Source organism: Dunckerocampus dactyliophorus, chromosome 12 (genome assembly GCF_027744805.1).
Source record: "Dunckerocampus dactyliophorus isolate RoL2022-P2 chromosome 12, RoL_Ddac_1.1, whole genome shotgun sequence".
Classification (NCBI taxonomy): domain Eukaryota; kingdom Metazoa; phylum Chordata; class Actinopteri; order Syngnathiformes; family Syngnathidae; genus Dunckerocampus; species Dunckerocampus dactyliophorus.
In genome coordinates, this window is record NC_072830.1 from 15,516,235 (window position 1) to 15,531,096 (window position 14,862).

The 14,862-nt window shown below is 43.5% G+C and overlaps 1 protein-coding gene across 11 annotated transcripts in view; it reads right to left on the reverse strand.

Moving 5' to 3' along the window:
• Positions 1 to 687: 687 nt before the first annotated feature.
• Positions 688 to 14,862, reverse strand: part of ncam1b (neural cell adhesion molecule 1b) — an 84,084-nt gene continuing 69,909 nt past the window's right edge. For 7 of the 11 annotated variants that reach the window (XM_054794420.1, XM_054794417.1, XM_054794418.1 and 4 more), the window contains 6 exons: positions 9,230 to 9,354; positions 8,743 to 8,923; positions 6,882 to 7,080; positions 5,195 to 5,311; positions 3,561 to 4,511; positions 688 to 1,175 (listed from right to left, as the gene is read on the reverse strand). In XM_054794420.1, the coding sequence (XP_054650395.1) occupies positions 1,055 to 1,175; positions 3,561 to 4,511; positions 5,195 to 5,311; positions 6,882 to 7,080; positions 8,743 to 8,923; positions 9,230 to 9,354 (1,694 nt within the window). In that variant the 3' untranslated portion in view covers positions 688 to 1,054. Of the gene's footprint in view, positions 1,176 to 3,542; positions 4,512 to 5,194; positions 5,312 to 6,881; positions 7,081 to 7,145; positions 7,975 to 8,742; positions 8,924 to 9,229; positions 9,355 to 14,862 lie in introns of those variants that run through there. The other 4 variants (XM_054794421.1, XM_054794422.1, XM_054794423.1 and 1 more) reach the window with 4 other exon arrangements.

The window sequence follows — 14,862 nt, forward strand, 5'->3', positions numbered from 1 at the left end:
TTTGAAGTCAAACGACAACAAACGCTGGTGAGGCAGTGACAGTGAAATCGGATCAGGACTGATTGAGCCGTGGAATTTCGAAAGAGTCATAATAGCAAATCTGGTTGTCATAGCCGTGGAATATTTGCAGGCGCGCGCGTGTATGTGTGTGTGTGTGTGTGTGCCAGACGAGATGAAACCACAAAGCTGCAACCGTTTGCAGGTCCAACATGCACGAACAAGCCAAACACCGACACCAGCACACACATTAAGAGTTCAAACAAAAAGAGCGTCTAAAGTCAGAAAAATAACGTAAGTACCGTAAATGCTCCAATCGACACCTCCTGCAGCGTCTCCGACGGTCGCCGGGTGCAACCTCTTGGTGCTTTTATTATTTGTCGTTAAATTGCATAACTTCTCATGAATGGGATAAGTTTAGACGCCCCTGCATTAAGTGATCTATTTTTGAAAATATTTTTTTTCTATTCCAATAAACTCAATGTGTGACAACCTTCCCCGGGATGGGGCTGGTTGTCATCCCCGGGATGGGGCTGGTTGTCTCAGTGTGTCAGTGGATGTAAAAAGTGTGACGTCTAACCCCGTTCACCCTCACATGCGATGTTTTCAGTTCTCCTCTCTCATGCACTCCAAATCATTATGACATTTTTTTAAATTACATTTGAGATTTCGGGAATGCAATCCCCCCCCCCCCCCCCCCCCCCATGAAGTGTTTGCAGTGCAGGTAAATACAGGGCGATAATTAGATCATTTACGGTATTGAACTGTTCCCATTTCTCATGATAATCTAATGCTTGTGTGTGAGACTGCCAGTATGGTAAAAGGGATATACTTACAGTATAAATTTTACACTTTTTTTTTAAGATCTTGACTGGTTAAATAAAATAATTACAAAAATAAAATAAATCTGAGTCCTCGGGTGCGGAGTCAAAGTGCATGCTAGACAAATGTGTGTTTGTGTGTGTGTGTTGTTGAATGTCTGTACTTAAGGGCACTGGAAATGAAAACTCCCGTCGCTGCAAAATGTTTTGGATGTTGGAAGTTTTGGCCGAGGTCATCATGCTTTGCTCTGCGTGCCTTTTGTCTGTACGACACTGTTGTGTTGTTCTGCTGCCATCTCCGTTAGGGCGTTTGAGAAGTCTTCCTCCAGTTTGCCTTTCCCGTCTGGAAAAATCTTCCTGAAATGGAAAAGAGGTGGGGTTCGGAGGGGGTGGAGAGTGAAATTAGGAATATTGAAAAGAAACGCCAACATTGGTTCACACTGAATCTCAATGACGTGGTCACCTTCTATGTAAGGGGACGCTGTGTTTGGCACAGTCCCCTTACATATTTCTTCACCACCATTACAACACAGTAAGGGGATCTCAAAATAATGACACACCATAATAGTCACCTCTCAGCAGCCGTAGATGAACTATGTGAATCTCTCCTTGGACACCAATGCAAGGAAAACGCTAATGCTTTAGTGCGAGTCATCATTTCCTGTTCATAAAGCCCCTTTCAGAGCAGGAACATCATTCGTTCTTACAAACGCTGCTGTGTGAGTTAGCTTCACTGCTTCTGTTTCTGTTTCTCCAATCTCTACCTTTCCCTTCGCTTAACAGAGAAAACAACGTGAGTGCCTTACCATGATAGATGAACACCATACCGACCCAAACATACAGCACAGTAAGTCCGCAGCTTTCCCCCTAGAAAATCATCTCAAACAGACTAGGTCGTCTTGAGATTGACACCGAATGACGTCTCCCCAAAGCGAGTCAGAGCTTTTCTCTCTGTCACTCACACACACTGCAGCGACCCGACACAGAAACCTGCTAGACAAGTGTCTCAAAGGTTGCTAGCAAACGAAAGAGGAGTTACGAAGCCAATTTGAAGATCATCAAACTGTCGAGCAGAAGACGAAAAACAAACATGTTGTCTTTTGTTTGTCTTTTACCAAAATCTCAGGTGTCATGTGTCGCGTTATATTGGAGTCGATACGGCATATCTCAAAGTGCTGATCCTAAACCCTGATTTTGCCAAGCCGTACTGCTGCACAGCTGAATGTATTTTGATATCATATTTATTTTCCAATATGTCTCAGTCAGTTATCTACCATCCTAAATGTTAACAAACACAGATTCCTCTAATGCTCAGAAACACGGGGTGCGCTTGAACGCCTCGCAAGTGCACGGTGCAGCGCTTAAAAGCAGGAAGGAAGGAGACAGATACAGAGTTGTTCATTGTTATGTGTGCGTGCTATAAACCACCCTGCACATAATAAAGATCATGAAAGGGTTCCCTGACTGGAATCTGTCTGTAGTATCCCAACTCTAAAAGATCCCTCATGTACTGTATGATCCATTCTTCACAGAAACCGAGTCACCAACGCACTTTGTGTGGGCACTCGACTAGCTGATTAGGCACACTGTTTGGCCTTACGATAACCGAGAGTGTATGAAAACAGGGACGTATTTGTGGCAATAATTTCCATTGAAAACTGTACGACATACGAGCACCACTGTACTTGTTAACTTTGCTACTCTGGGTTCACTTTTTGTCTGTCCGGTTGAAATCAAAGGTTGCAAAAACCTCTTCAAATGTTCTGAATCACAATTTTGATGACTTTGGACGATACTGTCCAGTCGACTTGACTATGTGGTCAAAGACTTCCAACTCTACTTGGACTTTGACATGAATGACTTGGGACCTGACTCCAGTCACATTTTTGATGACTTTGGACTGCACAATATCATCAAAGACTTGCAACTCTACTTGGACTTTGACATCAGTGACTCGAGTCAAGTCCCGAGTCACGATTTTGATTCTGGACTCGAATTGACAATATCCGCAAAGACTTGCAACTCGACTTGGACTTTGACATCAGTGTCTCGGTGTATTGTTAAAAAGATATTTTATCTGGGGGACACTATGCAGTGCTTATGACTTCAAGCCTAAGACTTCGGACCTGACTCAACCTGTCTTTGTCTTGACTTGGATTTGCACGTCTTTACCTAAGACCCGACTCGAGATAAAAGACTCGCAAAACATGGATCTGTCTCAACTTGCCATAGTTGTCATGTTGTCATGCAGTGCTCCTGCAGGAACGCAAATTAGCTTCAAGATGGAATTCTAATCAGAATTGTGAACACTGGATTGTGATGTCCTTGTAACGAGTGCAGCAATGTAGTGCTTAAAGGCTGGAGCAGGATGTGTCTGGTTACACTGCGTTGTGGTGCCAGTGATGTCACTCTGTTTACCGAGGAGATGCAGATATTGCATCAAAACAACACAGAACAGGGTTTACTGTCCAGAAATATACCACGGCTTGTTGGACTAAACTGCAGGTTTTGGACACAGGTGGAAGGCGCTGCTATCACTTCACGCTCGGCTTCCCTTGTCACACAAAACCTCCTTCTGACTGTCAGTGCAGCTGGAAGTCCACTCCAGCACGGTTAAGTCATTATTTCCTGACCTAATGTTGTGAATGGCAACAAGTGGTGGTGAATGAATGAACGCACAAGTTACTCACTCACACATACACGCACACACACACACAGATAAACCTCTAAAGGGAGTCGTACTCATCGTTGACAGGAGGACCAGTCTTGGCCAGAATCTCTGATGCATCCAGAACTGGGCCTGAGGGGGGGAGGTCTGCTCCGTCGCCATTGGGCAGAGAGGGGGCAGCGGGCGGGCTCTCTAAGCTAATAAGGTCGGCGGGGATCTCCGAGGGTCTTTCTGTCCCATTACTCAGCTCTAAGTCGAAACCTGCGTTTTTGAGACCCATGTCGTGGGCCAGTAAGTCGTACATGTCTGGTGGGGATGCGAGGAGGTCACTAGCAGGCAGGGGGGAAATGGGGGTGGCAGGCAGGGGAGAAGGGACGTCTTCAACTAGAGGAGAGGAATTTTCAGCATCTAGTGCTTCAGGAACACTATGGATGGCTGAAGGTGGGGTTGGGGTAGCGTTAGGAACGGCGGTCGGCTTGTCAAACCCACTTGTGTTTGAATCAGGGTCTGCTTTTGGAAGGGGGGGATCGCTTTGTGCTGCTGAGACCGGCGGGCTGGGAGCAGGTTTCTTGGTGTCTGGAGTACAAGCGAGTGGAGATACAGGAGGACTACCTTTAGCCTTCAGAGCGGCAAGTTTAGGAGAGTGTCTTCGTTTCGGTGGAATGGGTGTGCTGGATTTTTGAGCTTGAATCCATTCTGGGGTGCTAGGCGGAGCTTCGGTCTTCGCCTCCTCCCCCGACCACTCGCTTCTTCTTTGCTCGACTAACGGCGCAATCTTAGCCTCGACGGCGGACCTGGAGATGGGGGGAGTGGGCGGGGCCGCGCTCATCTCTGGGCTCGGCGCCGGTGCTGGGATGGGTGTGGGCGAGGGGTCGTTGGCCGGGGTGGACAGGCTACATGTGAGGGTAGTGGTCTCGCTAGAGGGGCTGTCCTGAGCAGGGTCAATGGTGGCAGTGGCCGTGTCAGAGTTGGTGGCTATGGAGGAGAGCGTGTCCAGTGCCAGAGCAGCAGTGAAAGCCGCCAGCCTGAGAGAGCAGGGAGAGAACAGAGACACACAGACTAGACACCAGGGTGACTGTGTGACACAGGAAGGGTGAGCTCGGAGCAGCATGCGAGAGGATTAGTAGGCCTCACAAATAGACAAAGCAACTGAAATCAAGAACAAAAAAAAGCAACTATTAAGCCTAAAAGGAGAAACGGAAACAAAGTCATGCTGTGAGTGGACATTTAAAGGGTTACATCCCATACACACACCAACATGGAGAGTACTGACTAGGGAGGGCTAGTCCAGCAGAAAACTACACGGCACCACGGAACCACCTAGACGGGGTTAAACAGTACCAGTGACAATGTCAGGTAAATCTTGCTTAGGTCGTCCAGTGACCACAGTGGGGAGGACAAAGGCCTTTCTGTGTCTTTAACTGGTATTGCTTCAACCTTCGTATCATCACACAAAGGCTGCAGAATTAAAAACAAACAAATAAAGAAATAAACCAAAGTACGGCACTTCCCGCTAATAGGGAATCAAAACAGAAAGCCACACACTCTCAGTGGACTCCACTCAAGAATGACCAGAACTTGTCCAAAAGTACCGTGCTAAAATTGAAAGCAAATTCTTGGAAGTGGAGTGCAAAGTACAACAGCTCATAAAGGTTGATTTAACCACAAAAAGAAGGAAGTAGGCATCGTGGCTGTCAGCGCTACTCACTCTGGCTCTGTGAGGGGTGTGGTTTCGTTTGGTTCTGTCGGTCCCGCTGCGTTGTGATTGGCTGTGCACTCGTCCTCTGTTCTGACTTCCACGATGGGCTCTTTGGATTCGTCTTTCCTGCGGGACAGACAGACAAACATTACATTCTGGAAGACGGAAATATGATCACACTCAGAAAGTGTCAGACGCACTCATTCATCATGAGTATTATTAGCCTGACTTTCCCTTCAACCCAACAAATCCACTGAGATGCATTCATAGGTAGCAGTTATTGATCCAATGTATGTTACGTATGTTTTATCACCATTTGAGTGACCATTTGCCGGATTACGGTGATACCTCGGTTTTCCTTATTAATCTGTCCATCGAAAACCAAAACATATGAAAAATGTTCCCGTAGAAAAATAAGACATAATAAGGAAAACAAAAGACATAATAAGACACCAAAAACGTTTCAAAATATGTTATAGAGAACAATTACAGATTTACATGCCGAAAACAATGCAAAAATATTTACAAATGAGCAATTAAATGGACATTTAACATCATTATAACCTTTATTTAAGATCTTGTGGGCGAAAACAGCGAGGAGCGGAAAAAGGAAGAGGAGGGGACACGATCTTCGTAGTTTGCGATGAGTTCTTTCTTGAATTCAAATGTTTCTCACCTTCTTTATCAAATTGCTGCCACTCGCAACGTTCTTCGGCCCCATGGCGGCTTATTCAGCAGTCACACTCAATAAAAATGCACGGAGATTGACTCGGCAACGCGGAGGGCACTTCGTTTGTGCACTCGCCTTGTTTGGGCGTGGAATAATACGGTAAAGGGCAAATGGACTAGTTTGTTACATGCAATATTGTATAATAACCGAGGCAATGTAGGAAAGGTGACATTTTTGGTCAAAAACTGGTTTGACTCTATGTAAAAACGTAACTGACTTTTACCTAATTTGTAGAAGGCTGCAACATCCAAGGAAGAGCTCATTCAATTTTGGTGTGTTTTGTAACAATTTCTTTGTGAATACTGTATAATGAATGGTAAACATATACAGTATGCACCACAATTTTGCTGGTCTGCCTTCTTAAAAGGTTTTCTATGCATGTTTTTGACTAAAATCACCATTCCAAGCATTTATTGTTGCACTTGGAAATGATATTTGAACCCGACTATGGCTAGACATACTGTAAGTATAATTTCAAACCTCCATTCATCCATCCATTTTCTATGCTGCTTCTCCTCATTAGGGTCACGGGGGTATGCTGGAGCCTATCCCAGCTGACTTCGGGCGACAGGCGGGGTACACCCTGGACTGGTCGCCAGCCAATCGCAGGGCACATGTAGACAAACAACCATTCACACTCACATTCATACCTATGGACAATTTAGAGTCTCCAATTAACCTAACATGCATGTTTTTGGAATGTGGGAGGAATTTCAAACCTTTTCACACACAAAAAAAATAAACGTATACTGTTTTGTAACCTGTCCACTTGAGGACACGACAGTAGCATATGAAATAGAAACTCTACCAATAGAGTTTATAATATAATACTGCATTGCTGGCGGCACACCCATAAATAATGCATTTTTGACACATGCTAAAATGAATGCATTTTTTCCTACTGTAAAACTGGCCTTCATGTGATGACGCTCAAAGCCAATTTGGTTGACTTTATTGATGACTTACATGAAGGCGGCCTTGCCCTCCTCCAAGTCTTTGCCTTTGGTGCCGGAGCCTGACTTGCCGCAGAGGCACATGATGAGGCCACATTTGTTGACAAAATAGCAGGTGACGTCCACGGCCAGAAGCAGGAGCACAAACGCCACTACCAGGATCCCCACCCAGAGCATGATGCCCATGGGGAAGCCTGCATCCTCATCCACGTCTGACACACACACACACACACACACACACACACACACACACACACAGTGTAACAGTTTAATCCACAAACCGCAAACTAAAGCAGGACTGCAACTACAGCTAGCTCAGTAGAATATGAAATAACTCACCTCCTCTGGATGTCTAAGTGCATGGATAGATGCAGAAGAGCCCTGATATTGACATATATGGCTATTTATTTATTATTAGATGTAAGAGCAAGCCAAAGCTTACGACAAATATCCTGGACATTCATTTATATACCTTCACAGTTATGCAAAATATTCTGTTTCTCAATAAACTACACACTTCTTTATGATCAGAGAAACTAACAGAATCTGAAAAAAAGCACCCGTCAATTAGAAATGTAAAAAAAAAAAACACTGTTAGGTATTTGACATGCATGAGAAATGGATGGTATAATATACAGTGTGCAAGCTATTCCAGTGACGTATCTTTCCTGTTAGATGTTTGTCAAATCAGCGACATAAACGTTAGCTAGTGTCGGTATTTATGTAATAATAATATCCACATGTCCGTTTGTAGCCATCACTCAGTATCCAAAGTAAAAATGCTTTTTCTGTAGAATTCCACCACCCTGTCACTCATTTACGTCATCTAACGCAGCACTGTCAAGTCTGTGAGGCTTTTGGGGGTGAGGGTTATTCCTTTGCCTTTGGTTCAGTTCTGTTGCAAAAGCTGCTCATCACTCTTTTTCCACGCATCTGTCACAGTCTGCTTTTAAGAAGTGAAAGCGTGTAGGAGAGAGATGGCCAGGTCAAGGAATCGGCAAGCTTCCGTTATCGGGCCCAGCCGAACTACGAGAGCAGGAATGCAGTGATGGCGGACAGGATGAGTGACACCACACAGCACGTCATGGATGAACAGCCCTGAGTGGCTGGATGCCGCACATATCCCCCGACACACACCGCAACCACAATGTCCAGAACCGGGGGCCACAGATCGGGAACGTTGGAAAAAAAAGGAGGAATGAAGAGGGTGGGGGGGATAAGAGAGAAGGGGATGGGGAAGGTGGGGGGGAACAGAGGAAGAGAGAAGTTGAAAATATGTCGTCTGAAAACGCAAGGATGAAATCAAAGAAAAGAAGAACAAAACAGCACAAAATAAAAGCACAAAGGGGGAAACGGTGTGTGAACGCTTGAAATGGGAAAATGAATTAGGAAGTAAAAGTGAGAGGACACGATGGCATGGGGGGTGGGGGGGTTGGGCAAGGTGACCGGACAAGCTTCAGTGAAGACCTGCAGGTTAGTCATCTGTTATAAAGAGCGGAGAGCTATCAGCACATTTCAGTTATTGGAAACGTTAGACTGAAGAAAATGACAATTATTCAGAGGGCAACATTTCATCCTCCGTGGAAAAAATTGCCTGGCCCAGTTCTGCAGGAGCAGACTCAAGCTCTTTTAGCGACGGCTGTCAAAAACTGTGCAGTCTGAGAATTCTGCCGGAAAAGAATTTCCAGCTCGCCCACTGTCCAATAAAGCTATTTTCCCCCCCACTGCTATAAATGTATTGAGTTGTCATTTACCTTTCAGAGCAAAAATACACCGTGATACTGTGAGCTTTGAGTGGAGCTCCTCAGTGTTCTGGTGTTATTAGTCGCGGCATGAGAAACGGAGCGAGTGAGGCTGGGCGGGAGGTTGTGTACCTGGGATGACGGCTGGCTGCGTGGATGTCTTGATGGACATGGTCGCCGGCTGGGACTTGCCCTTCTGGTTCTCTGCCACAACGTCGACGTTGTACTCGGTGTCCCACTCCAGCCCGCTTAGAACCACATAGTCGCTGTCACTGGGCATCCGGATTTCTGGTTTCCACTGCGTCGCCTTAATCTAACAGGCGCACAAAGGCATTGAATAAAAATGTACCTACGGTGTCTCAGCGACTATTTTATTACAGTATATCTCCTCAATGGACAATACTGTAGAAATTCATCTTGGATATAATTTAGAGTAGTCAGTGCACAGCTGGTGGGGTAATGGTACACACTCCTGTCTTTCATAACAGAAGACATGGGTTCGATTCCTTGTTTGGCATAAAAACCTAGCCTAAACCTAAAATTGCTGAAATGTGAGGTTACAGAGATACTTACTGTACGGTTTGTAAAATAAATGTCGGCAGTCCTGAGCAATACTCACTGGTTTGTAGCGGACGAGGTAATGGAAGATGGGTGATCCACCGTCATCCTGCTTGATCCAGCTGACTTTCAAGGAGTTGCCAATTGGCTGAAGAGCCCCTTCCAGCTTGGGAGGATTGGGATTCCCTGCAGGCAGGCAGGCAGGAATGCTGCTGTTATTCACAGTGTGTTGGTTTTTAAGATTCAGATGGGTTATTTAGTGAGCGAAGCAGCCCATCTTTAGAAGGTAAAACAGACTGGAAAAGTGGCTTCTATCTTTGTTGTTGTCATCCTTCCAGGTCACTGGCCCCTTCCTCAGTGCTTGCCTCCAGATGGTGGAGTCACACATTACTAAATGACACACAGGCGCGTGCTCGTCTGATTCCGTCTGAGTGGCACTCAAACGGAATCCAAATTACTGACTGATATTCCCGTATACCAAGCCTCGGGAGTCAAGAGGTTTTTTTTTTTTTTTGCCCTCTCTTATTGACTGAAATGTTTACAGCACAACAAATTAGCATTGGATGAAATGTTTGTGCAGCACAACCCATTTATAATGCACTAAAATGTTTGACCTACTTGCTTGTTGAGGTTTGCATAATCAAGGGTGAATTTAGCACGTACGGCATTAAATAGGGATGCAAAAAGTGAATTAGCAGGGTCAAAAGACAATAGACAAGAAGCACTGTGGTTAGACTATTCAGATTGGTGCATGAAGATAACAGACTTACCATAAATGCTCAAAAACGCCTCGATTCAGTGAACTGTCGAGTCTCGTGTAGGCTACATTAGGGGTGTCCAAAGCGCGAGCCGAGGGACATTTACAGCCCGCGGCTGTTTTTTATTGGCACTCGGCACATTCTAATGATAAAATGATTGATGATGAACAGGAAAACTAAAAAAAAAATTTTTAAAAACTGCAAAATTTTGCAAGCATAAATACGAAATACAGTGGAACCTTGGTTAGTGTCATTAATTCAGTCCAGAAGGTCCAACTCTAACCAAAACGAACTCTAACCGAATAATTTTTTCCCCATACAAAATAATGTAAATCCTATTAATCCATTTCAGAAAGCCAGAAATGTTAACAAAAAGATGTTTTTATAGTTTTACAATTAGTTTTACATGCAAAAAGCAATTCCAAATGCAGTAAATGCATATGAATATGGTGAATAAAAGGGATAAATGAACATTTAAGGTTACTTTTACCTTCACGGAAGACGTGATTGATGTTGCGACTGTTCTCAAAGGCACACACAAGTGGCAGCGAGACACCACATGGACACCACCGTCCTGTCTTGCCATGAGGTATTTCTTGAATTCAATAGTGTTTCTCACCTCAATAACCCAAAATGGAGCCAAAGAAAGTTTAAAGTGGCAACATTTTGACAAAGAAGGCGAGAAACACTATTGAATTCAAGAAATAAGTCATGACAAAACAAGAAGGTGGTGTCTGTGTGGTGTCTCGCTTCCACATTGTGTCTTTCGGAACAGTCATGTCTCCAGTGAAGGTAAAAGTAACCTTAAATGTTCATTTATACCTTTCATTCATCATTGAAATGCATTTACAATTATTGTATGCATGTAAAACTATAATTGTAAAACTAAAAAAACGTGTTTTGTGTTAACATTTTTGAGAATCAATGCTGATGACATCATAGGCGGGCAGCGTAATGTAGCTGACCACCGGTTCTGGTTGTCATCTTCTTAGATAGCTCATAGATGCTAACAAGGAAGGCCGTTTCATGATTTAAAAAAAAAAGAAAAAAAAGAAGAAGTTGTAATATGAGGAACAAACAAAACAAAGAATAAAGTTGCAATTTTGGGAAAATTAGGTTGGGAAAAAGTTACTATATTAAAATAATAAAGTAAAAATATTATGAGAAAGTCATAATATTAGCAGAAAATTCAAAAAAATTCAAAAATGTATATCAAAAAAGTGTAATATAAAGATAAAAAGTTCATACTAATAACACGCTTTGTCAAAGAAACACAAAGCTGAATGCAGGCTGTTTTTTTTCCCCTTTAAATATAAACAACGTCTCTGCATATCGACACGGATTGGTTTAAAAAAATGTAAAACTGACCACCACATCCTTTGATTTTTCATTATGCAGCCCTCAGTGGAGAAAAGTTTGGACAACCCTTCTAATTTGCGAGGGGTTAAAAAAAACAAACAAAAAAACAAAACAGTGGCATTAACAGCAGTAGGCAACCTCCTGATGTATTCTTTTTATTCTACATTTATCAAATGAATGCCCCATCCTCTGCGGTTTAGATTAATAAACACTCAGCTATAATTACAGCATTTGCGGTATTCTAAGCTGCAGGTGACTGTGAGGAAACAAAACAGATAAGCTATGAGTTGGTTAGCAAAGCATGAACACTAAAAGCGGATGATTGAGAACCAGAGCAAACTGTAGCAAAAAGCAGTGTTTTGAGGGGAGGAGATAGATATTGATTATAGTTCTCGAACAATTAGAGGGAACATGCTTCACTACGGACTAGATTTATAAGGGGTGCATCCCGCAGGTAGCTGCCTCTTAATACAATTCAAGTGATGCTGATATACATCACCACAGAAGCGGCTCTGGCTCTCAATGTTGCTGAGGCGGACACCTACGCACTTGATTAATCGCTCCAACTTTGTGCCCGCGTGTAAGCAATTAATGTGGCGTTTAATGTGGCGGGACTCTCCGGTTAAAGCAATCAGTCGTCTTTCAAATGTCTCAAACAGTACAAGTTTACCTTCTGCAGAGCGGAGCGGACCGTCATGGTGCAATGCAAGCAGAATAACAGTCACATGAATTGCACGTTTAGGAGTGGTGGAAAGGGTGGGTGAGGTGGGTGTGGGGTCAACAGGGATGAAGAATAGAACACACACAGACAACATGGGACAAATTAGGTCAGGGAAGACATCCAACAACTTAAAAGGAAAACTTCACATTTGTTGGAATTTTGCCCATCCACAATCCTCATGTGAGACATGAACACACGTCTTTCTCCTTTCTGTGCGTTCTAAAGAGAGAAAAAACGCTAGCACAAGGCAGCTAGCAGTGCATGTAATGGGAAGCACTTATTCCGCCAAAAAGCCCTCTACAAAAAAAAAAAAAAAAAAACTCCAAAAAACGGCGACAATGTCCTATTTACATAACATGAACCGCATTGTAACGGAGCTACAGCGATTTTGCTATTGCAGGAGATGACACCGAAGAACTTCTTTTTCTGGCGTAGTGACACAGCGCCTCACGCAGGACGCCTCATGCCTTGCACGTGTAGTAGAAGGTCGTGGCAAATTCCACACGCTACCGCCTAAACATTCGGACAGACTGAGGCGGTGGATACTGGCTCTCAACTTAGACCCTACGTCATCGCTAAGAAGACTTGATGCCCTCAGCATTTTTTTTTTTACCTGAGGACTGTAAGTGACTAAGTGTAAATTCCCGAAAATTCCAAAAATGTTGCAGTTTTCCTTTAAACCAGTGATTCTCAACTGGTGGGTCTGGGACCAAAAGTGGTTGCAGTTTTGAAGTAAAATTGAGCAATATTTTAGTAATCTTCCTCCTTGTTATGTAATCATTGCAGCTATAAGTAAAATATCTGCTTTAGTGGTCTTAACTGCAATTTTTACATTTAATGTATTATTATTGTGTTGTTATTATTTAATTTCTAAGATTATTTCTAAATTAGAATTTTCATTTAGGGCCGCACAGTGGCCTAGTGGTTAGCACGTCGGCCAAACAGTCAGGAGATGAGGATTAAGGGGCATAGAAAATGGATGGATGGAATTTTAATGTATTCTTTATTTATACGCATGCAGTTATCATGTTTGTCCTAATTTCCTTTCTAAAATGCTTTAATATTAGGGTTGGGCATCGTTTGAATTTGAACAATTCTGGTTCCAATTCCGGTTCCTCTTTTCGATTCCGGTTCCTAACTATTATCGTTTCCATGCTTTCAAGAGGCACGGTCATAGGGTCATGACCTTCCCCATACATTTTCTTAATGATAACGTTTTTTATCAGCTTTACTATGAATTTCTCACAGATCTATTTCTGCAAGAATACACTTGCAAACAAATGTTTACTTTTGAAATGCTGTTGTTTATGTGTTAGTGAGTGTGTGACGCTGCAGGCACTTAAACTTGCCCTCACCTGGATGCAGCATACTGTATCAAACCACTTGTAAAAGGTTTGTCTGTGAGCTGTGAGTCTTGAGCTACCATATTAGCACGAGTATACTTTGCTGCCTCAATGTTGGTGTAAGCTATTTTTTTTAATGACACCCTTATCTTGTTAGCACAAGTAAACAGGAGTAGTGCAAAGCGCTCTTGTGGTAAAGGCAAGAAGTGTGTCGGTGTCTTGGCTTTCGGTAAAAGAGACGCGCTGTGTACGTGAATAATGTTGCAGCCAAGACTCCCATCCTTTATTTACACTGGACTTCCACATCAGCGGGCATCTTGAAACCCTCTGTAACATTGCCATGAAACAGACGTCATTTACTGTATGACTTCCCCAGTTCTCACTGCTTAAAGCAGTGCTTCTCAAATAGTGGGGCGGGCTTCCCTCACCTCGTGTTTTGCCAGAAGGCGAGTGTGTCCAAGCTCTGCCTTCTTCAAGTGCTGGGCTGCATTATGGAGGTGGGGCTCAATCCCGCGCGCCTGCTCGGCGGATGCTTCACCTTTGTTGATGGCTTGTATTTAATTACCGAATAAATGCGATGCAAGAAACACTTAAATGCGCATCCTTACTTGGTAACTATAGCGACCATGTCGCTAAATCGTCAACACGGATCTCTTCTATGTATGAGGGGTGTTATGGAACGGAACCGGTGATCGTGGGTGCTTGAAAGCTGGCGCTTAGCCAAATGCAATGAGCATCAACAGAACCGCTCGGTGATTAACAGTGCGGACGAGTCCAGACATCTACGTGGGTTGAGCTGACAAATCTTTTAGTAAAGTTGATGAAATGTAGAATTACTACAGCTTCTGCTTGGGCATCAACAAGTACCAAGCAGCTGTTCAACTCCGATGGAATAAACAGCAACACGTCACTCGCTGACGCTGGAAACACCAAAGTAGGTTAGATTGACAGGTGTGCCTAAAGCACTCAATGTGCACTTCCAATAATGCCTCGCGCCCCGCCACTCCCATATTACGATATTATCATCCATAGTAGCGGCGCCATATTTCACAGTCTGATTGGCTTCAGGCTGCCTTGTTCTCACAATACACCTTTTCTCCAAACGAGAAATCTTGTCACGTTCTTACCGTAGTGTTAACGCTCATTCATCCCTAGTAGTAATGTTTAGAAAGATGACGGTCGATTTAAAAAAGAAAAAAAAACAAAAAAAAACGAATACATTTGCATCTTTTTGATTTAAATAAAAGTGGGTCCCAGGTTGAGACCATTTGAGAATCCCGGACTTAAGCTACTGCTGATGAGTCAATGCTGATGGGACCAATCCAAACATTCTTTTACATTCCCAGTGTTTGCCTTTTGAAATGCAAAGATTTGCTTTGATTTGCGAGTCTGCCAGTTAGGACAATTAATTCACAAGCTACTAATTGGTTTCCATTAATATTCTATTGAAATAACTCTGGGGGATGGGGTGGGGAGTGAAATTACATACACATGACGATGATCAGGCCATTCT